The sequence below is a fragment of the Chionomys nivalis genome, chromosome 2 (genome assembly GCF_950005125.1).
Source record: "Chionomys nivalis chromosome 2, mChiNiv1.1, whole genome shotgun sequence".
Lineage (NCBI taxonomy): Eukaryota > Metazoa > Chordata > Mammalia > Rodentia > Cricetidae > Chionomys > Chionomys nivalis.
In genome coordinates this window covers 8,728,357-8,753,331 of record NC_080087.1, presented here as the reverse complement: position 1 = coordinate 8,753,331, position 24,975 = coordinate 8,728,357, and the positions used below count along the sequence as shown (strand labels likewise).

Here is a 24,975-nt window from a genome sequence, read left to right as displayed (position 1 = left end):
TGTAAGCTGGAACTCGAGAACAATGTGAGCGTTTCCCCCAGGGGCAGTGGCTGTCTCTTTGATAGCTTGGCTGCTTTATTCCTCACTTTACGGTCATAGTTGTTCCTTTTTCGTTAGGAGGTGGAACACCTTAGAATCAGGAGCCTTTGACTTTTGTTGTAGTCAGGGGCGCCATGTCCTGCCTGTCACCCCTCTAGCCCTATAATAGATGCTTTATGTGGCTCTTCATCTCCATCATTTTAATGTAGCCATCTTAGAAAGCAAATGACAGGCTACTGGGATTAAGGAAACCAAGGCCCAGAAAGTGTCAATCAGCTGGCCAGGTTCACACGTTAACACCAATGACCTGATTCCCCATTAGAGCAAAGGGCACCTTTCAGCCCCTGCAGAGACGGACCCATCAGGTAATCTAACTGCTTCCTGTGCCTGCTCAGTAGTCCTTTGTTGCTTTGCACTCACAACTGTTCTTTAAGCTTGTGTGCTCCCTTGGTCTTTATTATGACTGACTCTTTGTAGTAGAATGCTTATGTTTTCTATATATTTTCTGCCTGCCCTCTTAATGTGGGATCCCCCTCTGCATGCTGTGAATGTGTTTTGTTACCATTGGTTAATAAAGAAGCTGCTTTGGGCCTATAACAGGACAGAATAGTGTAAGGTGGGAATTCCAAGCAGAGATAGAGGAGAAAAGAAGGTGGAGTCAGGGAGACGCCATGTAGCTGCCAAAGTAGACAGACACCAAAACCTTACCTATAAACCACAAGCATCATGGTAAAATACAAAATAATAGGAATTGGGCTAATTTAAAATATAAGTTAGTTAATTAAAAAGCCTAAACTATTGTCCAAGCAGTGTTGTAATTAATATGGTTTCTGTGTAATTATTTCGGGTCTGGAAACAAGCACCAGCTCCTACTGTACCTTCTTAAGCATTCTACCAAGAATGCTACATGTGTTGGCAACCAATCTATAGTTTCTCACCTTGTACACTAGCCAAGTTCTAGTTTCTAAAAATAAAGATGCTTTCATGATAATAACCTTGAGAACAGCAGAGAGTCAGGGCTGGGAAGATGGCCCACTGCTTGCCTCCCAAGCATGAAGACTTGAGTTCGGATCCCTAGCCAAGCTCATAAAAAGCTAGACATGACAGTGTGTGTCTCTAATCCCATCAATGGATAATTCCTGGGGTTTGCTGGCCAGCCAGTAACCCTACCTCATAAAAGTCAAGTGGAAACCAAGTGACAAAGACGCTTGTTGACCTCTGACCTGACATGTACATAAACACACAGAGAGAAGGGAACGAGGAGAAAGAACAGCAGGATTCTTAGCTGAGAGAGTTCATCGCACATAAGCTTATCTGGTGGTAGCCTGTACACTCAGCCGCCCACTGACACCAGGTGGTGTTTGATGCTCTGTGCCACCTATCTTCTCCCTCGGACCACCAACCTCTTCTCTGGGTGGAAACATGAAAATCAGCCAGGCAGTGGTGGCGCACACCTTTAATCCCAGCACTCGGGAGGCAGAGGCAGGCGGGTCTCTGAGTTCGAGGCCAGCCTGGTCTACAGAGCAAGTTCCAGAACCAATAGGGCTATACAGAGAAATCTTGGGGTGGGGGGAGAGAAAGGGGAGAAAAGGGAAGGGAAGAAGGAGTGTTATCAGAGTTGGCAAGGAGCCCACATAAGCTGGGAGGATGCACAGTAACCAAATAAAATGTGATTCTCAGCAGGGAACTGCACTGGCTCAGAGCTATAGTAATAAGGCCCTCTTGGTCCCCAGTAGAGCACAGTTTAATTAAATGCACTTATGAGCAGCCCCACCTTAACACAGAATTCACACACGATGTTTTCTGCTTGTTCACTTTCCTGCCGCACAGATGCCTTGAACCTCCGGAACCGGCAGGTCATCTGCGTCACACTCAAGGTCCTCCAGCATCTGGTTGTGTCGGCAGAGATGGTGGGCGAAGCCTTGGTGCCCTACTACCGCCAGATCCTCCCCATCCTGAACATCTTCAAGAATATGAATGGTGAGTGATCCCAGGAGCCAATATGTCTTTTAAGCCCTAACATGAGCACGGGGGTAAGGAGGACACAGGAGCAACTTCCTTGGGACTCTCCCCCTCAGTTTGGAGAGTTCAAATGTGTAGCCTGACCCTTCACTCACGCCTGGCCTAGAAACAGTCGAATCAGCAGTTTCCCTTCCTGCTCCTGACACGTGGGGCCCACACTCCGCAGAGGAACACTGGCGTGCTTCTGTGCGTTTCCAATAATTAAACTGCAGCGTTTCCTGTAATCGCCCTGGAGACATTAGAGGGTTTTGATCCTCCCTGCAAAACTTTATAGCCCACTATTTATAAATTGATTGGAGGTGAGTGTTTTAAATGCCGTTCAGATGTGGTAGGCGGTTTGGAGCCTTTTAACATCTGATCTTTCATTTCAAGGGTATAAAAAAAACCCAGAAAACGGTATTTTTCTACTCTTAGTTACTAATGCTCAGTAATTTGTCATTAACAATTTTCAGTGACTTGGATGGTGGGTACTGATTAAAAGTAGATATCAGAGTCAATTTATCTCTTGAAAAAAGATTCCTCATTTAGCTTCAGGATATGCTCAAAGGAATGTTGCCCCGCACAGATCTGCAGCACGTCTTTGCGATCGTTGGCAGGCTGCGGCTACGGGTTTGCTCACTGGCAGCCTGACTTCCCCGAAAGTACGTGAATCTCATTTTCTTTTGGTTGCTAACTTTGAGGTTCCGTTCTTCTCGCATTCATGGAAGGAGTCAACATTTGAAGCTAGTTCCTCACAGCCATGTAAATAAGTTGGTAATTTAGTGGGACACAGCATGGCGACTTTGCAACATGGCCTGCTTATTGTGCATACAGGAAAACAATATCAAACAAAAAGCCAAGGGTTTGGCAGCCCTGCCACAGACAAGCCTGGTGTTTAGAGTCACCATCTCTAAGTATAATCACTGATCGCTACTGGACCCGCACCAGGCATACACTATTCAGGACCTTGTGGAATTCTCAGGAGATCGTCAGCTGTCTTTTGATCACATAACCTTATTATATGTTTGTGGTCCTTCTCAAGCCATCTGAAGAGGAGACAGTTGCATTGACACTTAAGCAAGAGGAAATTAAAAACTGTGTTAGTAATTTAGTTTCATATTGTCCAACTGATTTTTTGATAATAGTATTCCTATGTTATAAAAAATACTTTAAAACATTATTTATTCCTAGTCAATATTTTTACCATATGCTAGCACCAAATACCCATATATTTATAGAAAGATTACACGTGCATGTGATTCAATTATGGCTCAAAAGAAAACCATAACCTTCCTTGTATTCTTAGATTTAAATCCTAGCTCAAATGGAAGGAGTTAGAGCCAGAAGTAGAGATCTGTGTGGGGAAGGAGATAGACTGGCTGCTCAACAGCTCTAGGTTAGCATTTTGAAGCCTGAGTCTCACAAGGATTTTCTCCGCAGTCCTCACACAAACTGATAAAATGCTGGCGGACTGTACTCGCATGGTTTGATTATGAAGCTTGCCTCCTTTAGTTTTCTTCCTTATAAACATTTGTATCTGAATTTGATGATCATGACGATTGGACCTGCCCACATATCTTCTGTCTTGCTTAAGTTGGGATGCATAGATATATCCACAGTGTAATACACTCTCCACATTATGATAAAATCTGCAACTTAAATCTAAGCAACATTTTGCATCCTTGTGTGAAAATGAAGGACATTGTTGTGAAGCCCAAGAAACAACCAAACTCTTGGGTACCAAACTTGGGAGGCAGGACTGGTTCAGGCACCACAGCCAGTCCTTCTGGATTCTGGGCTATAAGACAAAGCTGCTCTTGCCCTGTCCTGCTGTCCATAGGTGCAGCTTGCTTTCCATCTGTAACTAGCACACGCTCACCGCCTAGGTAAAGATAGAGGTTACTTGTCTGTAGGAATCTCATTGGAGAGCTCACTGTGGGAGTTCACAGTTGATCTAAGCCACAATCAGTTTCAAGCACAGCCAGCGATTTTGGCATATTTCCCAAGCATCCATCAGAAATTCCATGTTCAAATTGCTTTTCTGTCAAACATTTTTCTGACATTTAAGAGGGAAGATGTTATCTTCTGCTTCCTTTTCTCCTTTTCTTCAGAGTCTGTCGCCAAAATGCCAGGGTGAGGCTTACTGTCTTCTGAGGGCCTGTATTAAATGGGCTCATTATGCCCTAAGAACGGGTACTATTCTGTAAAGGGCACTATAATCCTGGAAGTGTCTCAAGAACCCGGATCCAGGCCTATGAGGCGCTCACTCCAGATCTGCCAGCTGGATTAGGATTCTCACTCGAAAATGGTTTTTCTTAACGGTAGCTTTGATTAAAAGTTCACTTCACCATTATAGATGTTGTTCCCATGTCCACAGAGCCAAGGTTCCTATTTTGTTTAAGCAGGCATCTCTCACAGCTTCTCATTATTTATCATTAAAATTATCTCAGAGATTTTCAGTAATAGCATTAGGGAGAAAAATCTTAAACAAGGTTCCAAAGATTTGAGGATAATCTCACATTCCCATCCCTCTGTCATTCCATACTTGTCTCCTATGCAAATCAATGTCGTGTTCAACTTAGATTCAAATATAGTTCTTTTCTTTCAAGTCCTTCCACAAGATCCTCTTAAAATGGGACCAGATATAAATGAGAGAAAGAATGGGAGAAGACATCCTTTCAAATATAATGACCCTGCTCTTCTGTCTGTCCCCTTGAAGTACAGACTTTAGCTTAGTTCTCCGATCTGAGCTCTTTGACAAAGCCTTTCCTGTTTTAATGTTAAGTACGTTTTTATGAAACAGGCGGTGGGGGCGATCAGTCAGGGAGCCAGGCAAACCTGTTAGCAGTTGCCCACAGTGGGAACACCAGGCTCCCAGGTCCAGGGGACCTGTTGCTAAGGAAGCAGCAGCCCAGGGAGAAAAATGGTACAACTGAGAGCATCGTTTGTACCATGCCTGCCCTACTAAGGCGTTAAACCTTAGCTAGCCCTTTAATGTTATTCTTGTTCTGGAAGAGGATGCTCATCTCGCAGCAGACAGGAAGGGGGTGATGGAAACATAAAATTACCAGGGAGCTCCTCTCCTCAGCTAGACCTCGTCTGCTGAGATTTGCAGAGCCCCCTGAAGTTGCACCACCACCGAGGGACCAGCCCTTCATACACAAGCTTTTGGGGGACACTTCATATATAAACTGTAGTAGCAACTTTTTGTAAGAGTTGTCCTTCGAAACAGTGAGTTTATAACCCCATGGTCAAGTAAAACGGCTATTACTATGCACATGAATTACAAATTTATAATACGATCTTGCATAAAATGTAGCAATGTTTTGTGAGCTATCATCGAGCAACCCATCTATGAGGGTAGAAGTTCTCTGTTCCCATTGGCTAACTGCCAGTGTGGCCCTTCTACACTCTGTGAGTAAGATGCACACTCCTGGTCTCACCAGCCATGCCAAGATATATCTTATTTCTGACAACTGCATGCTAGGTGAGTGTCATGTGACTTAAAGGATAAACTGTTTTCAAATCCGTCCTTCCCTTGCAAAGTGGTTCAGCTTAAATGTGTGACTGGTATTTGGGATAATACCATCTTTTAAAGCAATAAGTCTGTGTCAGACAGAGGAGAAAAGCCTAGATCAGGGTCTTTCATGGAAGATCCAAACTGGTGTCTGTGTTTAGGTCTCATTTCTCCAACTCAAGTACTAACCATGCTGAACCTCGTTTAGATTCATGATCAGACAGGACTGGGCATGCTCCGGGTAGCATTCCACCAACTGGAGCTCATTTCTCCACATTACAAATGAGCGGAGATGTCTAAGCTATGTTGACTTTCCAGGAACTAGGCTGTGGTGAGAGGAAGAGCAGTTTCTATAACTATTCGTAAAATGTATCTGTCATACAGCCAATAGCACTTTGGTCCCTCCCACAATCTTTTATAGACGTTATGAAAGGTTACAGAAAATTAAGACAATAAGAATGTTCCATTTGTAGCTCTACCAGATGAAGCCACAAAATTAACAATGTGATGTAGCCATAAAATGGCGTGAACCCATTCGTAGCTGAACTGTAAGCTGTAGGCCCTGACAGCAGAGAGGGGTGTCCAAGCCTGTCTCCACATGTAGCATCCTTGTTCCTAAGGGCAGCATAGTCCTGGATGAGCCTGCCCATGAAGTATTCAAAACTTCCAGCCTCCAAGATGCTGATGGGATCACGTGCCACGTAGCAGAGATGACTAACCAAACATCCTGACCCATGTTTGTGTAATCAAATGTTAAAATATTAAATATCTTAATATTTAATACATAAATCTCAACATGCACCACTCAGACTGATAAGGGCCCATTGAAGAGACAAAGCTTGTTATTCACGGGCTCACAAGGTGCCGCAGCAGGTACAGCGCTTCCTGCTTAGCCTGAGGACCTGAGTTCAATCCTGGCATCCGTACGGAGAAAAGAGAGAACAGAACCTTGTGAAGTTCCCCTTTACTCTCTCTGTGCATAGGTCCCATTCCCCCAGGGATATGAAATGCACAGGCACATCAGTCTATATAAATAAGAAGAATATATTTACAAAATTTTGGAATGTTTATACTAGGTATTTGGCCTTGAAATTTAAGTGGCTTCTGGAAAAAAATTTTTTTTTCTGAGAACCTGAGTATTATTGGGCTACCTGATCCCAAGCCTTAGAGTCTAGAAACTTCTGTGAGTTGTGTGTGGTTGTTCTTGTGGTCCTTTAGAATGATGGTGAACTTTGGGTACCAGTATTTACCCCAAACTGAGAAGTGTAATTTTTCTTGTGTAATGGTTATTTCTCTGTAGGAAATTTGAGTTTAGTTTGGAATTAAGGTTTATTCCCTGTGGAATTTTTGCCCACTTTTTTAGACTATAATTTCATTTTGGTAATTTGTAGTTTGTTAAATTGGCAAGCACTGAATTGTTCCGAAGTCATATGGGAGTTATTAGAACTGCCGCCTCCCACCACTTCTAGATGTTAGATTGGGATTATCACATGTGAATCTTGTCTCTCTAAGTACTTGCCCTACATAGATTAAAACGTTGGTCTAAAGAGTCTCCTAGGGCTGGAAAACAAAACATCCAAAACTGGAAGATATGAGTAAGGACCTTTGGTCTGAGCATCGCCATGATGTTCTGAACCATGTATGAGTTTCACAGAGGCAAAATGTTTGCATTCTGTGACCAAATTGGGTGTGGCCAACTGACAGCTGACAGCTGGAAAGAAAGGCTGTTCGGTTCACGGCCACTGTAGACTGAATACCTCCACTCTGTGGCGTGCAGAGATAAAATTCCATCTGTTTTCTTTTGTTCTGAGACAGCCTGTAGCCTGTAGCCCAGTTTAGAAGCCTCCTGCCTTGGCTTTTGAGTGTTGGGGTCACAAGCCAGTCCACCATCCCCAGCAAAAAGTCACATGGCAAGTCAACTGAGGCTTGATGTGTTCTTGTGTGCCACGGTGGATTAACTCGTGAAAATGGCTTCTTTTGCGAGAGCTTCTCTTCAGTGGCAGCATCCTGTGACATCCCCATCGGGACGATTTGTTTAGTCAATCAAGGGGCTTCGATTTGAGCAGAGGGAATGGAGGTTTGTTGGTTTATTCGTTCTTCTGAGATGCTGCAAATCAGCTGGAGAGGAAAGCAGTCCCTTTCCATTGCTCCAGAGCTGCCCAGGGGATGCCCAGGGCACTGCTCCCCAGTCTGCCAGGGATCCCCATGGAATGGAGGATTGCATTGACCACAGGAGCTGAACAAGAGGCCCAAGCACCTCACTGCCTAAACGAGGATCAGACCAGTCGGTAGAGCTTACCTGGTACACGAGAAGAGAAGACACTTTGGGCAGATCAAACAATATGTGGGGAAAAATGGGACAACATAGGTAGTAGCCACATGCAGTTCTGCGGGCTGTGTTTTACTCCTGTTTATCAAATGCAGAGGAAAAGAATGGGCAGTTACACAGCTACTCTGTGTCTCAATTTCCTTCATTTAAAGAGTACATTGTTAGAAGAATTAAAGATGTTTTCAACAAGCTAAGCACCTCAGTAAGCCGTTTGGTACACATGTCTTCTAGCTGGAATTAAGTGTGCGCTATGACTAGCACTGATTCACACGTGGCTGAGGGTTTGGTGAGTGTTAGGTGTCTGCATCGCCTGTCTCAGGGTTGTGGGGGAAACTACAGACATACGCTTTTACATGGTCCCTCCAAGGGTATTATGTATAGTCCATTAGAATGAATGGATTTCGTAAGGTGATTCGATGCAAAATAAATTCAAGAAGTATTACATTTACTGTATGCCAAGAGCAGAAATATGATATAGAATGTCTTTTGTTGATGCTAATAATCCCTGTTAAACAAGTAAGTCAACATGGACAGGCGTTTATGTTCACTGTTCCCACCCTAACGGTAGCTTTAGCTCCTTCCTTCGACTCCCTAGTTCATGTCACAACTGAAGTCTTTACTCAAAGACCAGCGTTACCGAGAACTGCTTGTCCTGATGGAGCACTGGAACCCAGCATCTCAGTAAAGAGGGTGTGGCTTTGAGCCTGCGCGTGGCTTTTCCGTTTGCAGCTTCTCATCACAGCGCCTGTCGCCCCGATTTTATCTGTGGTTACTGTCATTCTTGTCTCACCACGGCCTTGGAATCCAAGTCTGAGCTTCTCATCGCGATAGCTAACGTTCTGGAAATAAGAGGTGTTGCTGACGAATCTGTTTATCCAAGGGCTGGCCTCTTATGGTGGAGGGGTATCCCCCTTGCAGCTGCCTTGGGAAACTTAGGGTCACAAGGGATTTTATAAAGGGGGGAAGGTCTGCACTGAACAGCAGTCAAGGTGACCTCAGCTGAGGTGCGCACATCCCCTTTTCAACTCTGGCAGGAAGAGAGAGAGAGAGAGAGAGAGAGAGAGAGAGAGAGAGAGAGAGAGAGAAGTTGCTTTTCAGTAAACTTCGTAGCAGTCTGTGTGTATGCTAGTGGTGGTTGTACGGGCCTAACAGACAAGGTTGGCATATACTCTGATGTGATGTGAAGGTTACCAGAGATTCTGGGTTCTGGGGCTGTACAGACAGAGAGGTTAGTAGTTAGCAATGTGACCATTAGGTGAGAGCTCTCCAGCTTGTAGAAATGCAGAGCAAAAGTGGGAGGGCGGGGCATGGACCTTGCGGAAAGGACCTCTCCCCAAACCAGACTGACAGGAATATCAACCTGCGGTTAAGTCTGTGGCCCAAGCACACTTTGATTCTCTCCAGACAAAAGGCCAGCTTGGCTCACCACAACAGTTTCCTCAGAACAGCTCTCCGCTGTTCTGTAGGAGCAGTGACAGACAGGCCTCGGCTGAGGAAACGGGCTCCAGTGGCCTGACAGGATTGAACCAGTGTCCACTGTGCTGTGAGGATGGCCTATGTGCTTTGGCACAGGGCTTACCAGCCTTGAGTGACCATGCCCCTGTCCAGTCTCAAGACCTTTGTGACATAGGCCTGCTTTTCCTCTGAGTCCAAAAGAAAGCATCGTGTCTCCTCTGTCCCCTCCCCGGCCCCTCTCGTACTGGTGAGGTGAGTTGTGAGTTCTTCCCTGAGCTAAGCCACACTCTGGGTAGAGGTCCAGTTTCTTGTTTACATTTGTTTGTATATCCCAGGCTCTCCTCACACTTGCCACTATTCCAAGACGGCCTTGACTTTCTGGTCCTCCTGCTCTGTTCTGCTGGGGCTGCAGGGATGAGCCACATGCCCAGTTTATGCTGTGCTGGGGATCGAACCCAGGGCCTATGCATGCTGCCAACTGATGTACACCCCAGCCTTAGGTCATGTTTCTTGGTGTGCCTCCTCACCAAAGCCCAGGTAGAAGGGGAGAGTCAAAAGCTGCTGTCTGCTTGACTTAAAGTACAAAGCCGTGTTTGAAATCTACTTCATCCTCACCCTCCCCTCTAAAGCCAAAATCTACCCACAGAATTCCTTGATTATACTTGGTCCCCAGGCCTTGACCCATGCCGTGGCCCCTGCTAGCAGGGAGCACATTCTGCACCAGTTTTCACCTTTGGGGCACATCTGCAGAGATCTGTAGGATCCTAGAGCACATCTGCAGAGATCTGTAGGATCCTAGAGCACGTCTGCAGAGATCTGTAGGATCCTAAAGCACGTCTGCAGAGATCTGTAGGGTTCTAGAGCACGTCTGCAGAGATCTGTAGGGTTCTAGAGCACATCTACAGGGATCTGCAGGATTCTAGAGCACGTCTACAGGGATCTGTGGAGTTCTAAAGCACACTTTCAGAGATCTATAGGGTCCTGGAGCACGTCTGAGAGATCTGTGGGGTTCTAGAGCAATCTGCGGAGATCTGTGGGGTTCTAGAGTGGATCTGTAGGGTTCTAGAGCATGTCTGTGGAGACCTGTAGGGTTCTAGAGCACGTCTGCAGAGATCTGTAGGATTCTTCAGTGTATCGAAAGACTGAAACAGGCCCTGTGCTGTCTCCTGTGGGTGTCGCAGAGAGTCATATTTAACGTGGCCCAGGAAGCAAACAGGATCCCAAAGCTTCTAACTGAAAAAAACCTTTTCACTTAGTTCATAATTTATACTTTCCAAGTCACCTAAAGTCCCCCCTATTCTAGAGTCGCTGGTATTTAAAGCCTCTACCTCGTTTTCCTTAATATGCAAATCTTTCCTGAGCTGCAGCAGAGGGCGTTGTAAGGTTTTTTGTGGACACTAGAGAAATAAGGATGTCACCAAGTGTTGGTTATGTTGAATCATTACAACTCATGGTGTAATTAAGGCGAGTCTGGGGTGGGGGACAGGATGGAAACCTTGCTCGGCCCAGGGTTCATCCCCAGCCCCGGTAGTCTGCAGAAGAATCTGGAATGTTCCCTCCTAAGACCTGTGGGGATTTTGAATCAGACAGGACCCAAGAGAGTCTTGCAAACCCTGAACTTGGCTTACTCTTAAGTCCTTGCCCCTGGCTCCACTTGGGCGGGCTTCTCGCTGAAAGCCTGCCTGAGAAATGGGGCGTGGTGAGCTTCACCCCTGTTTCTTGGTATTTATGATGTCCTATTCACCTATACCTACTCAGGCCACAGCCTTGTCTATGAGCATCTTCTGGGATGCTGCCCCAGTTAGGAGGCAGAGGAGGAGGCCCCCTCGGAGAGTCGGAGAGTCTAGCAAGGGTTTGCTTCCCACTGTTGGGTGCCGGTGAGGACCCTAAGTAACTCACTCCAGCAACAGCAGAGACTGTAGGCCTGGGGCTCCACCTCAGTATTTTCCCTCCTCTTCACATCCTGCCTTCACCTTACGCTCTGAGGTTTCTTGTCCTGCAGGCTCTTTTAGGAATCATCGCGCAGTCAAAAATCCCTAACACGTGAAATTAAACTTCCTCTTGGCCCCTCGCAGTGTTGAGCCTGCAAGGGGAGGTGGGAGCCCCAGTGCTTTCTCTCCTGAGGAATTTCCCCAGGAGCACCCTCTGGATGCTGGAGAGGGGTCTAGTGCCAGGTGGGATTCCGACCAGCGCCCAGAGATGCCACCCTCCGCAGTGCTGTGGGTGTGACACGCTGGATCCCGGCTCCCTGACCTCACGGTAGACATAGAGCCCCACCTGTGCCTGGCTTGGCCCTGAAGCTCCAGCCCATCCCTGCCCCGCCACACTTCCTATTTTCATTTGTTTCAGCTGAGCCGGACCCCGTAGGAAGGTTTTCCACTTAGGCTGAAGTCAGCTTCACAGTTTTATTGTTTCCCTTCTCTGTATTCTTTCACTTTGCCAAAATGGAATAGAATTATCTCATCATAAGCTTACCCATCAGAGAAGGTGAAATTGGAAAACAGAATGGGAACTTTCCCGAAAAGGAACAGGATGACCAAGCTGAGATTTCCTTCCTTGCCTGCATCCTGAGGTATAGTTCCGTGGACAGCTTGAATTAATGTACAAATAACAAAGGGGAAAACCACGGCTGGTGTCAGAGTAACCAGGCTCCAGCCCTGGCCCTAGCCCTTCAAGGTCAATTTCTTAAACACGTTACACTGCTATCAGCTCTTTGTGAACCTATTTATATCCTTGTTGAGGTGGCCATACAACGAAAAACAGCCTCTTTACTCAGTGACCCTTCACTTAAATTTTTGCAAACCGATTCCAATCATGCCTCTTATGCCCCTACAACTTATCTTAAAATCTATTCCCGGAGTCTTTAAGTTATCTTTACCACAAACTGAACAGCTCTTTAATGGTACAATATTAATTCTTTTCTTTTTAGAAAACGGGTATGTAATTGGGCCATTATCGCTCAGAGATTCTCTATTTTAAGCTTTGTTTTGACCTGAAGGCAAGCTGGGTGTTTATGTATATACACAAAGGATTAAGGAGAGTTTGTAGCCTTCCTAGCAGAAATACTTTCGTGCTGTAGTTTTGTGTTTGTATGTTAAAAACGGAACATATAACCACCTCGCCAAATGGCTTAGATGACATTCTGCTTCGGAACACTGAAACTATATTGTCTTTTCCGAGTTTCTTAATGGGTGGCGACTAATGATATTCCCAATGTGTTAGACAGGTTTGGAGAGCTGTTAGGGTCGGAGCCCGGGACTGGAGCCCAAAGATGCTTGGTGCATCCACCCCATCCTCAATAGGACAAGTAAATAAGTAATGGTGAGGGAGGCCCAGAGATGGCTCAGTCAACAAACTGTCCATGTAAAGACTTGATCCCCTGTACCCACATAAACCAGACGTAGCATCGTATGTCTGTTCCCAGCCTTGGGGAAGTGGAGCTGAGATAAGCAGATTCCAGGAGTTCACTGGCCAGGCAACCTAGACTAATAGACAAATTCCCGGATCTCAAGTATAGAGTGGACTGACAAAGACATCCATCATTGGCCTCTGGCTTCCACATGCACACACAGATAAAAGCACATGCATACACCACACACACACACATATAGACACAGGTATATGAGCTCATGCATACCCCCACACACAGTCACACACAAACATAGACATACACAGGCATACACATGCACACACATACAGACAGGCACACACACATATAAACACATACACATGACTAATGCATACACCACACATGTGCACACACACGCGCACACACACACATATATACATGCTCATAGTTGTAATGAAAAGTAGAGATTTATCAAAATCCCACTGGAGAAAGGAACAAAATGGTCCAGTGACCCCCACACAGTAGTCCATCTTCAGGGTCCTGACATGATATTTAGGTTTGAATATAGACAAAGAAATGTGGCCCCGCCCATCAGCATCATCTCAGCCCCAATGTCTCCTACAATGTGGTCTAACGCATTGTCCAAACTAAAATATCTTCCTAGGAGCCAAGTCCCTCCTCTGGCCACACCAGGATTTGGCCTTTTCCTTTTCCCAACATGAGATCTGCGGGGAAATTTCAGCTTCTTGGAGACCATTGTTCCCAAAATCTGATAGCTGGAAGGAGGCATATATGTGTTTCTTTAGACTCCCTGCCCCTTCAGATATAGTAATATCATATCTTCTGCTTTGTGATGGCCAGCCAGAATTTCTGAGAGGATTTCTGTAGGACACTAAGCAACAGTAGAATGAGAACAAACATGATGTCAGACTGGAAACGCCACTCATCACAGGCCACTGTGTGCCGTGTGGCTGTTCTTGCCTTGAAGTTGCTGTCCCTACGCCCACAAGGCTAATTCCAGTGGCATTAGTGTCATGTGGTTCTTTTAACCAAAGGCTTTTGATGGGGCATAAAAGAAAGGGCCGCAGAGTACATAGTCTTCTGATACATTAAATATACAGACAAGCACGTATGGATACACACACCCATACATGGTCCTCTGGTACAGTAAACATACAGACAAACATGCATGGATACATGTTTGAGTGCCCGCTAGGAGCCAACAGAGCAGTTTCCTAAAAATCCTCAGCCAGAGATTCCGCGCTGCTGTGCAGCCACTCTCCACTTGTAAGATCCGTCGGAGACTCCTGCATGGCCTTGTCTGGTGTCCCTGAAGCCGCGTGGACACCCACGGCCGGAAGGCAGGTCCAGCAGAGGGCGTCCACCTCACCCACAGCAGCACCACCCCACAAGCCTCGTGCTCTTCACAGTCCTCACCTTCTACTCTTCTTTGGGAACTTCTCCCTGCAGCCAGGACATGGATTTGGGAGAGTAAAACCCATATTTGATGAGAGATTTGGGGGAGTCAGAATGCTGTCTGACTCACTTGTCCTTAGCCAGTGGCGTTGTGAAGGAATGTGGTGGGGTTTTGGGCTGACCTCAATCTGAAGAAAGAGAACGTCAGCTTTGCCAGTGCTGCTGCCACTGCTGTGCATGCTGGGAAAATCCAGAAAAAGGGCTGGAGAGATGGCTCAATGGTTAAGAGCACTGCCTGCTTTTCCAAAGGTCCTGAGTTCAATTCCCCGCAACCATATGGTGACTCACAACCATCTATAATGAGACCTGGTGTACGTGCAGGCAGAACGCTGTACACATAATTAACAAATAAATCTTTCTCAAAAAAACCAAAAAAAAAAAAAAGCCGGGTGATGGTGGCGCACGCCTTTAATCCCAGCACTTGGGAGGCAGAGGCAGGCGGATGTCTGTGAGTTTGAGACCAGCCTGGTCTACAAGAGCTAGTTCCAGGACAGGCTCCAAAACCACAGAGAAACCCTGTCTCAAAAAAAAAAAAAAAAAAAAAAAAAAAAGAATCCAGAGAAAGTCTCCCTTTGGGGACCGTCTCCATGTTCCTAAGGGGAATCCTTATTTATAAGGATCCACTATGCATAATATTTACCAAATCATTGGCCTAAACTGAATTACCACATATGTGTTGTATTTATAAATCCAGCCAAAAGTGTGTGAGGCCATTAGTCCCAAAGCTACCACCCCGCTGAAAGAGAGCTCACCCGTGTGTGGTGTGTGACCAAGAAGTGGTGATCAGCGTGCGCCTGGCCCTCAGAGTCTTACTCTAATCTAATGGCCTAATTAGGGACCTCACTGAGATCTAATAGGCTCATGGAGTCAAATAGCAATAAACTAGGACCCAGGCACTTGGGCCACCTGCTACCACTGCTGACGGTGAACCCCAGCGGAGGCAGAAACTTCTGCCTGTTTTCCCGCTCATCGCCAGCTCCTGGCAGTTCCTGGTAGAGGTCATGCATCGCATCATGTATATTTGCCAAATGGAGGGATGCATGCCCAGTGTGCTCATTTCCATTGCTGCCATTACAAACTGCCACACCCATAACTACTGAAGTCTGGTTCTGCGGCTCAGACACCCAGAAGGCTCAGCCAGGTGACTCTAGATTTTAATGAGGCCAAAACCAAGGTGCTAACTGTCTACATTCTTTTTGGAGACACCGAATCTTCCAGACTCTTCCCCATTGTAGGTAGAAATCAGTGCAGAAAGCTGTAGGACAAGAGGCCCGTGGACCTCTTGTCACTCTGCCCATGTCCCGTGTCTCACCACCTTCTCAGCTTCAAAGTCAGTCATGGTGGCTCGGTTCCTTCTGGCCTCGGGCTCCCCTCCTGCCCCATTCTGGCTGCCCTGAGGATCCACTCAGATGGTAAGGGTAATACCCCACCCCGCTAAGGTTAGCTCAGTTTCTTTAGTGTTGCTGTGAAAAATGCCCCCAACAAAGCATTAATGGGAGTTTGTTTTGGCTCCCGGTTCCAGGGTTCAGGTCATCGTGGTGAGGAGGGTGAGGCAGATGGTCGCCGTGCGTCCACAGTCAGGAAGTTGGGAGGTAAATGTTACTCCCAGCTTTATTTCTCCTTTCCATTCAATCTAGGCCCCTGACCTATGGATTTGTGCTATCCATAGTTAGGGTGGATCCAAAGGCTCGTCTCCTAGGTTAACCTAGATCCTGGAAAGTTGACAAGCCTCAACTTGATGACTGTTAGCCATCACAAAATCCTTAATTCTATCTCCAAAGTGCTCCCATGGTCAGAATTGGATTGGTGCTCTGATAACAGAGAGATGGGAATTGGGATGGAGAGGGCACATTCAGAAGTGAGCTTTCAGGGCGTAGCCATCCAACCCTTGACACCTGTTCAGTTATGACCATAGATGTGAAGTCCATGTTCAAGAGGATGCAGAATTAACTTCAACGCCAAGTGAAGAACTCGAACCCTGACCTGAGAAGCCCAAAGTGTACACAGCCTGCAGGGGAGGTGCAAGACACAGTTTAAAGATGTCCCTTGATGTTGGAATTGAACCACATTATCTAACACTTGAAGGATTTATTTATGAGTGAAAATAAAAAATAGCAGGTACAATGCCTTTCAAAAGGCTAACCTAGTAATGAGATGGCAGTGTCTCTGGCTAAGTCACCAATCATGTTTCTCCCTGCTGCACAGTCTGCCGTACAGTCTGCAAGACTTCCTATAGTCATGCAAGACTTCCAGAATGAGGATGGGGATGTTAGTGTCCATGTTTCGTCTCCCTTTCTTTTATGTGAACACACTGAGAGCTGGGTCAAAATGACTCACCAAGTCAGAGGGCAGAACGGGTCCAAGCCAACACCTACAGCATCGCCAGACACTAACAGGACACAGAGTCAGAACACTGGAGATGGCATATGTTGGCTTTTGGAGACGCTGTCTCTGGAATGCCAATCAGCAAGTCTGTTTGATGAGTTACAGAAAGAGGGAGTTTTGCTGGTCATGTGTAGCAGCGATAATGTGGCACCCGATCAAAGATGTTGCTCATCTACACAGATTCTTGTGCATTGCGAGGCAAAGGCATTCTCATGTTATCAGTTTCTGTGGTGTTGCACAATGATGACTGGAAAATGTTCTCAACACTCAAAAGTTACAGCGAGCGTGCCTCATTTCAAACACGGAAAGGGGACTGGTGGGATGACTCAGTGTGCAAGGGTGCTTGCTGCTTGGCACCCACAGAAGAAGCCAGGCCTGGCCTCCCATGGACGGAGGATGGAGACAGGAGGATTGTTGTGGCTTGCTGGCCACTAGCCAAGCTCCAAAATTGGTGAGGGTATGGTGAGGTATAGTGAGGAGCCAAGCAGGCCTGCTTTTTGTCCCGCCCGGCTCCTGCATGGCTAGCTTTACACCTGAAATAACAACACACACTGTATTCATTTAAACACTGCCTGGCCCTTTAGTTCCAGCCTCTTATAGGCTAATTCTCACATCTTGATTAACCCATTTCTAATAATCTGTGTAGCACCACGAGGTGGTGGCTTACTGGGAAGATTCTAACTTATGTCTACCTCGAGCCGGAGCTTCATGGCATCTGCCTGACTCTGCTTTCTTTCTCCCAGCATTCTGTTCTGTCTACTCCACCCACCTAAGGGCTGGCCTATCAAAAGGCCAAGGCAGCTTCTTTACTTAACCAATGAAAGTAACATATAAACAGAAGGCTCTCCTACTCCATGAGAAATGACAGAACAGGACACATGAAGTCCTCTGCCCTCTACACACAAACCCACATGTGTCTGTGTACATCTCTCTCTCTCATACACACACACATGCATGCATGCATGGGCACTCATACACAAACACAAAATCAAACAGAATGTTCTGCTAACAGTCATGGAGCCATGTGAAACTAATTTTTTTTAATCCCAGACAAATTTCTTCTCATAATTATGGATAAAATTGGTGCCAATTGTGAACTAGGTTGTTCCTAGAAAAATGTTTCTCCCTCGTAGACATTTGGAAAATCTATTTAAAAGAATTGTTTCCTCCACTTTATCAAATTTAAGATGTAACAAGGGGTTAGGATATTTCATCTTTTATGTATCACTAAGAAAGCAAAATGTATGACTAATTAAACCATGTGATGCATTCTTCATTAGAAAGGCTAAGGCAGGAGGATTGCCGTGAGTTTGAGACCAGCCTAGGCTAAAGAGTGAGCCCCTATCTCAGGAAACCAAACCAAAACAGCAAAGTCAAAGCGCAAGAACATAAAAACTGTGACAGTGAAATTGTCGACTAAGTGAGGTGTCCTCTGTCTCAGAAGCAGAAGTGGGGAGAGCCTTGCAGACTGCACTGCCTTAGGGGTCTCCCCAGTATTAGCTAACCCGGTCCTCATAGAGGACACCTGTTAAGGCCAAATTAAGAAACCCAGTTGAGAAAATTTTTGAACTTTGCCACAGGCAGCTAAGATTCAAAACTAAATTAGTTTAATCCAAAATGTATCCATTGTGTTTTCTAGAAAGGATGCAGGTATATCTTTTTCAGTTTGTGGTTTCTTGTCCAATGTGTCTCCCTGACTGGTAGACAAGGACAAAAAGTGGATGAGAGCCCCAGTCAAATATGGCAGCCATCCATAAGTACATTAGATGAGTAGGTTATGGAGGCCTTAGGACCTTTACACAGAAATTATTTGGAATGCAAGTGAATATGGAAGTAGATATGTCCCCTTGTCTGTACGGAACACCAGTGGACAATTAAAATGGGAGCCAGGTACATGAGTTTTGCTATTCAGATGAGGAAGTGCAATAAAACAAACATCATAAGAACACTGTAATAGTAAACCAAGCACAATAGTTCAGTGTTCACACTTCATACCCACAGCATGTAGTTTCTGTGTAACTAATACCTACCACTCACAGTTCAATCCAGTTCCATCGCTTGATGAAAATGGATTTTTTTATTGGTTAGTGATGCTTCATGTTTACTTCCAAATTACTAAGTAGTGAAATTTAAAATAACTATATAATTTAATTGGACAGTTTTAATAGGACATGGAATAAAATTGAACCTCATTGTTCTACACAATTTGTTTTGTAAAATGTTTTGTTTTAGGTGGAAGGGTGCAGTGTCTTTAACCTGACTGATATTCCCCCAACAGGGCTTCCTGAGTTCAAAAGACATGTAGGTTAAAAACTGCCTCTGTTATTTGTTCTTCACAAATCAATATTTTGAGGTAAGTACAGTTGTAATTTATACAAAAAAAAAAATCCCTGGGGCTGGAGAGATGGCTCAGTGGTTAAGAGTATTGCCTGCTCTTCCAAAGGTCCTGAGTTCAACTCCCAGCAACCACATGGTGGCTCACAACCATCTGTAATAAGGTCTGGTGCCCTCTTCTGACCTGCAGGCATATACACAGATAGAATATTGTATACATAACAAATAAATAAATATTTAAAAAAAAATCTGCTCTTCTAGTCCTGGTACTAACTCATAGAGTGAGCATCTTTAGAATATCCGTGAAGTAACTGAAAACAGCATTTATCTGTGTTTATCACCATATCACAGAGAACTGTTGGCCTGACCCTGTTGCAGAAAACCAGCTCCCTACCCTCAGAGACTGTCACACACTTCCAAGAGTGCTCTATTGTCCTATTAAATTCCTCTTAATTTCTCACATTTTAAGAAGAAAAACAATCCATTCCAAATAAAACCTGCCCAGAGTAATAATCAGTTATAAATGAATTTTTGTATTGATATAACTATCTCTAAATAAATAAATAAATTCTATGCCCAACACGCAATGTCCCGAGCCTGCCTGTTAAAGCATAGTTTCACACTGCTAGCACTTCCATTATAAAAACCTGAGATACAATTTAACACATTTTAAAACTTAACACTATTCGATTGCGGTGGGAAGATAAATTCTAATTACTATTTAATTTCTTGGTTGAGAATCTCTAGCATGCATAATACAAAATTGACTCCAAATTTATGCAATTAATATTAGCACTTAGCCATTCCTTTAGAAAATTCAATGACTCAATTTATTTAGCTCACAAAAAGACTCAACCAAATAAAAAGTGTTTAAAGTTTGGAAAGTTTAAAAAGTGGCCATTAATATCGTCAACTAGTCTGCCATTAGCATGCTGAGACCAACCGGTTCAGCACAGGAACGCTGAGAAAATGGGCTTCTACAGACAGTAAGATGTTAGGCCAGGGGTAGAAAAAAAATAAAGAATCCCGCTACCAAGACCATGAATTAACATAATATACTTGTGTGACAGAACCCGGCAGTCTGTACACAGCTCCATTAAGGAATCCCAGACAACTTCACTAGGCACGAATGGTGCCTTAGGATTGTTTTTTGTTACCCTGATAAAATGCCCAAACAAAAGCAACCTAGGGAGGAGAGGTTTAGTTTGAGCTGGAGTTTGTTTTAGTTATTTTTATTTTGCTGTGATAAAATACCACGACTAAGGCAGCTTATTAAGACAGCGCTCAGCTGGGCTTGGATTCCATGATGGTGGAGCAAAGGCATGAGATCAGGAACAGCTGAGAGCTCACATCTCAAACCACGAGCTGGAGGGGAGGGCACGCTGGGAATGCCACAGTCTTGTGGAACTTTAAACTCCGTCCCCCAGTGGCACACTAGGACAAGGCCACATGCCCTAGTCCTCCCCAAACAGGTCCACCAACGGGGACCAAGAGTTCAGCCTGGGAGCCTGAAGGGGCCGTTCTCATTAGAGCCGCCACAGAATTCCAGGTCATAGTCCGTCCTAGGCGGGAAGTTACAGCAACAGAAGCTTGAGGAACTGGTCACAATACGCCCTCAGTCAGAATAGAGCAGCAGATTCATGGATGCTTGTGCCCAGCTCTCTACTCTTACACAATTCAGGATCCCCTTCTTAGGGGATGGCTCCACCCAGAGCTGGCAGCTCTCCCTAGATTACTCTAGTCTAGAGAATCCCTCATAAACATTCTCAAAGACTCTTTCAGGTGATTCTAGAGTGTGTCAAGTTGACAGTTAAAATTAGCATTGCACATAGAGTTTTTTTTAAATTGATTATTTCTCGCCTCCATTTTGTTTTATAGTAATGTGAATTCAGAAGAATTGTCCTACCAACCGTACTTACAGGGTAGATAGTCTTTTGTTTTAATTCTTAAAGTGATTATTGATTTGCTAATTTGTCTCAGGGTGGTTTTTGTTGTTCTTAACAATGGTGAGCGTTCATTTGTGTCTTCTCTGCGTTAGATGCTGGGGTTAGCTCTTTTCATGAATCATCTCATTTAATCCTTAAACCCAGGAGAGGGAACGTATTCTTCATCCAGCTGAACAGATGAGCAAATGAATGCAGGAGATTAAGTAATTTGCACATTGACAATTGGTTCATAAAAGGGCCCTGATGGCATTATTCAAATGGAGAGAGAAATAAACAGTGATAACTTCCATGGTTTTGCCATCTTGTGAGTACCCAGCCTCTCCACGACACCTAATTAGCTGTCTCATTACCGTATATTAGACAATTGTTTGGATAACTGATTTCATTCTCCCCGTGTTTAAGCCAGCCATGTCTGGTAGCGCTCCTAGACTTGCCACTTCTCCACAGCTGTTGTTTTAATCCTTCTTATTCTTATAAGTTTGAGATCATTTAGGACAATTATAAGAAACGCACTTTGGAGAGCAGAGTTGACAAGGCTTAGCCAGAGAAAGGCAAGACATGAACTAATTGGGGAAGATTAGCTGCTCACAATGATGGGGGTGGAATCAGGGAGTGAGGGGATGGGTCTGGGAGGGGTGGGGAGACGACTCAGTGCGTAAGAATGCTCGCTGCACAGCCCTGAATTAGATCCCTAGCACATGCAGGAAAGACGGGTGTGGCCTTGTGCATGCCTGTAACCCCAACACTGTTGGCGGGTAGAGACAGGTAGAAGACTGGAGCTTGCTAACCACCAGCTTGGTTCAGTGAGAAACTCTGTCTCAAGGTAAGGTGGCAGAGGGTAATGGAGCCACAAGCTGACGGCCTCCTCTGACTTCTCCTTGTGCACACATGGCCATGGACATCCTCCATAGTGTGCAGACATACACCTATATAAGACAAGGACAAAAAGATATCACTAACTATGACCTAGCTATTAATAGACTATGTGTGGTATTGAGCTTGGGTTAAAAACTAGACCCAGACTGAGCATTTAGGCGATAGTGTGGATTTTTCACTTGCTCTAGATTAGACAAGAGCTCTAATGAATACATGGTGTGTACAGCACAGTTAATAGAGCGTGCATAGAGCTTGGTGAGTTAATAAATCTGACCCCCAGATGTCCTTGAGCATCAGGATGTGGGCATCCTTACGGCAAAGTCCCCGAGGTCAAAGCCGCTCCTGTGCAGCCGCCTGCTCTGTGTGTAGAAAGATAATTCTGCTGAGAGTGTCCGTTTCTCCATGGAAGTCCTCATCAGCAAGACTAAGCTGGAAGCGGTTCGGGACAGCTGCAGGAAGCTCGCCTGGGAGAGAGGCCTACAGGGCCTGTCCACTGGGAGGTGGGAACTAATTGTGACTTGGAAATTAAAGAGAAAAACAAAAGCAAACAGTAACACAAGTTTAGATCTACTCTTTTGTTGTTTTGGAAGATGAATCGCTAATAATGATCAAGGAAAAGGGGGGGATTCTGTGTGAACTAACTAGTCATAGGAAACCTTCAGACTGGCTCAGTCTTACGACAGCCCAGAGCAAGCACCTGCCTTTCTGAAATCTTGTTTACAATGGCTGTGTCATGCTCGCAAGCTAGCATTTCACCGCCTTTCCTTTTCTCTGGATCTTAGATTCTCTTTCTCCTCTAAACGTCCCTGAGCAGAAGGATGATACAAATGTTCTACTTAGGCTAAGCACTAAAGCATCACTTATTCTCGGCAATTGATCCGTCACCAGGCTCTGCGTTCACTGAAGTTTCTTGCAAAAGGAAACTTCCCTACTTAAGGCTGAGAACAGCATTGGTCTCTGGGTAGAAACAGAAATATTTGAAAGACAGTGCGGCACCATGTCATTTTAGCTAAACAGCAGTAGTTAGTTCCTCTCTGGGGCCTAAGACCTCCTCAGCCAGGGGTTTGGGGCTGAGTTTACAGTACCAGATGTGAGTTTCCTCCTCTAGAGTCAGCCTCAAGCTGAAGCGGAGCGGTGGTTACCTCCCTAAGCACGGTGCCACTACTGTACCCAGGAACACCTCGTGCCTAGCAGGTTGGTATTGCAGTTTTCAGAGTTCGTAGCTGAGTATAGCCAGACTGCTTTCTCAAGCAACCTGAATGTCCCCTTTCAGCGCTGGAAGCCCCGGGAGAAATCTTCCAGCCAGTCCCAGCCTGATTTCTTATAACTACCCATAAAGCTGTCTTGTCTTTGAGACAGAGTTTCATAACTTGACACTCACTTATTGGCTAGGCTGGTTGGCCAGTGAGTTCAAGGAGTCATATATAGTGCGCGCGCATGCACACGCCCACACACACACACACATACACACATAAGAGGAGCTACAGAGGCAATAAACCACATCTGGGCTTTGTTGTTGTTGTTGTTGTTGTTGGGTTTCTTTAATATGAGTACCAGGATCTGAACTCAGATCCTAATGTTTGTGTGGCAGGCCCATTGCCCATTGGTCCATCTCCCTGTTATCTCTAGCCGTTATTTTTTATTCTGGGTATATAGGAATCTTGCTTACTTGAAAATGTGTAAATATTAATAGTTGTTGGTAGTCCCCTCTTTTCTGAGTTTTGGGCTCAGTACAAGTGATACTGTCTGAGGCCACAGCTGTCCATACAAATTAAGTAAATCTAGGTCCCCTGTCTCCACAGTATGGAACGTTAGTTCACTGCTCTGGCCTGAAAGCAAAATATCACCTTGACAGAACACTGTCAACATGTCCCTGGGCATGCTGACATCTTGATTATTTCCTATCCTTTTCTGAGTATCATTTTATTGGACAGGGAATAGCCCAACTGACTGGATTCAGTGCCATGTTTCATAATGCCAAAGAAAATATTGGATTATTTGTAAGAGTTCTGTACCAGCCAACTTTCTAAAAGCATCCAATGGAGTAATCTTTCAATATTTTCTTTCCCCTGCACCTCACAATTCAATCACTTCCCAGTTTTAATACTTTTTTATTTGCGATTTTATTTCCAGCCCCTCCCCCCTCCACCATCTGTGCCTGCTGCACTCTGTCAGTTCAGATCCCTGCTAGCCCACCTCGTCCAGGACAGTCAGTTTCTCCTTGTCCCCCCAGCTCCAGTAGGCAAAACCTCCAGCTCCGCCAGGAATATGAAGTCGCCACTCTAAGGATTTGCTGAACAAAAGCATTGTGTAGTATTTTGTTATTTTATTTTAAAAGGTAAAAATTTTTACCAGTGTATGGATTTGTTTTAAAGTTTGGATCCTGTGTGCTTGGGACAAATGCCATCACAGGAGCAGAAATGGCCAGCCTATCAACTGACTGAACTTTGAGAGGTACACACAGTGATATTTCTGGGTTTTTTCAAAATTTCCTCTCTTGGCTAACAATTTGCATGATTTTTTCCTCTGGGTCCTGTGGAGTCTATCCATGAGGAAGTGCGTGGGTAAGGGAGCACAAACTTGCCTCCTTGCGTGGAACTTGAACATTGGGCCCAACATACAAAGTCAAGTACACAACTGGATTCCTCGAAAGAAAGGAAACGTGAGGTTGCAGGTCATCTCACAACAGAGCATCCCCATGGGGATTTCAGGCTTAGAGAGGGTGTGTTGTCGGCAACTATGAGAAGACACATTCATGGGCAAACTGCATAGGAGTGAAAAACCCACCTTTCAATTTCCAACTAAGAAAGGAGAAGGGCAGGAGAAGGGAGAGTCCAGGAGAAGGGAGAGTCCAGTCGTGTGGCCTGGGAAGAACTGGACCCAGATACTTGCTGTGCATGGAGCTGCCTGCCCTCTTCTTCCAGCTTAGATGCCATGGAGAAGGCGTTCGTTCATTCATTCCTTCCTTTGTTCCTTGTATTTCCCTGAGCACCAAGCACTGTGCTAAGTACCAAGTGCAGATCCCTGCATTGATCCATGGTGTGTCACATTCCACGGTGTCCATGACGACAGTGGCAGTGACGGTGAGTGGTCTTTTATATTGTACACCGTTTATATCCAAGGCAGCCTTGAGCTCGGCAGGGAACCCAGCTAGGCATGCATTCGTCTTACCTGAGACTCTTGGTAGTCACTGTCTTCACCATGGGTTCTACATTTGCCAACAATCACAGGACACAGGCAGACAGGGCTAAGTGTTAGTTCTTAGGTG

The 24,975-nt window shown here is 45.2% G+C and overlaps 1 protein-coding gene across 1 annotated transcript in view; it reads left to right on the top strand.

The window, feature by feature from the left end:
* Pacrg (parkin coregulated) overlaps window positions 1-24,975 on the top strand; it is a 452,266-nt gene that overhangs the window by 265,220 nt on the left and 162,071 nt on the right. Inside the window, exon 4 of the mRNA XM_057763180.1 lies at window positions 1,870-2,019. Coding sequence (XP_057619163.1) covers window positions 1,870-2,019 — 150 coding nt within the window. The remainder of the gene's footprint in view (window positions 1-1,869; window positions 2,020-24,975) is intronic.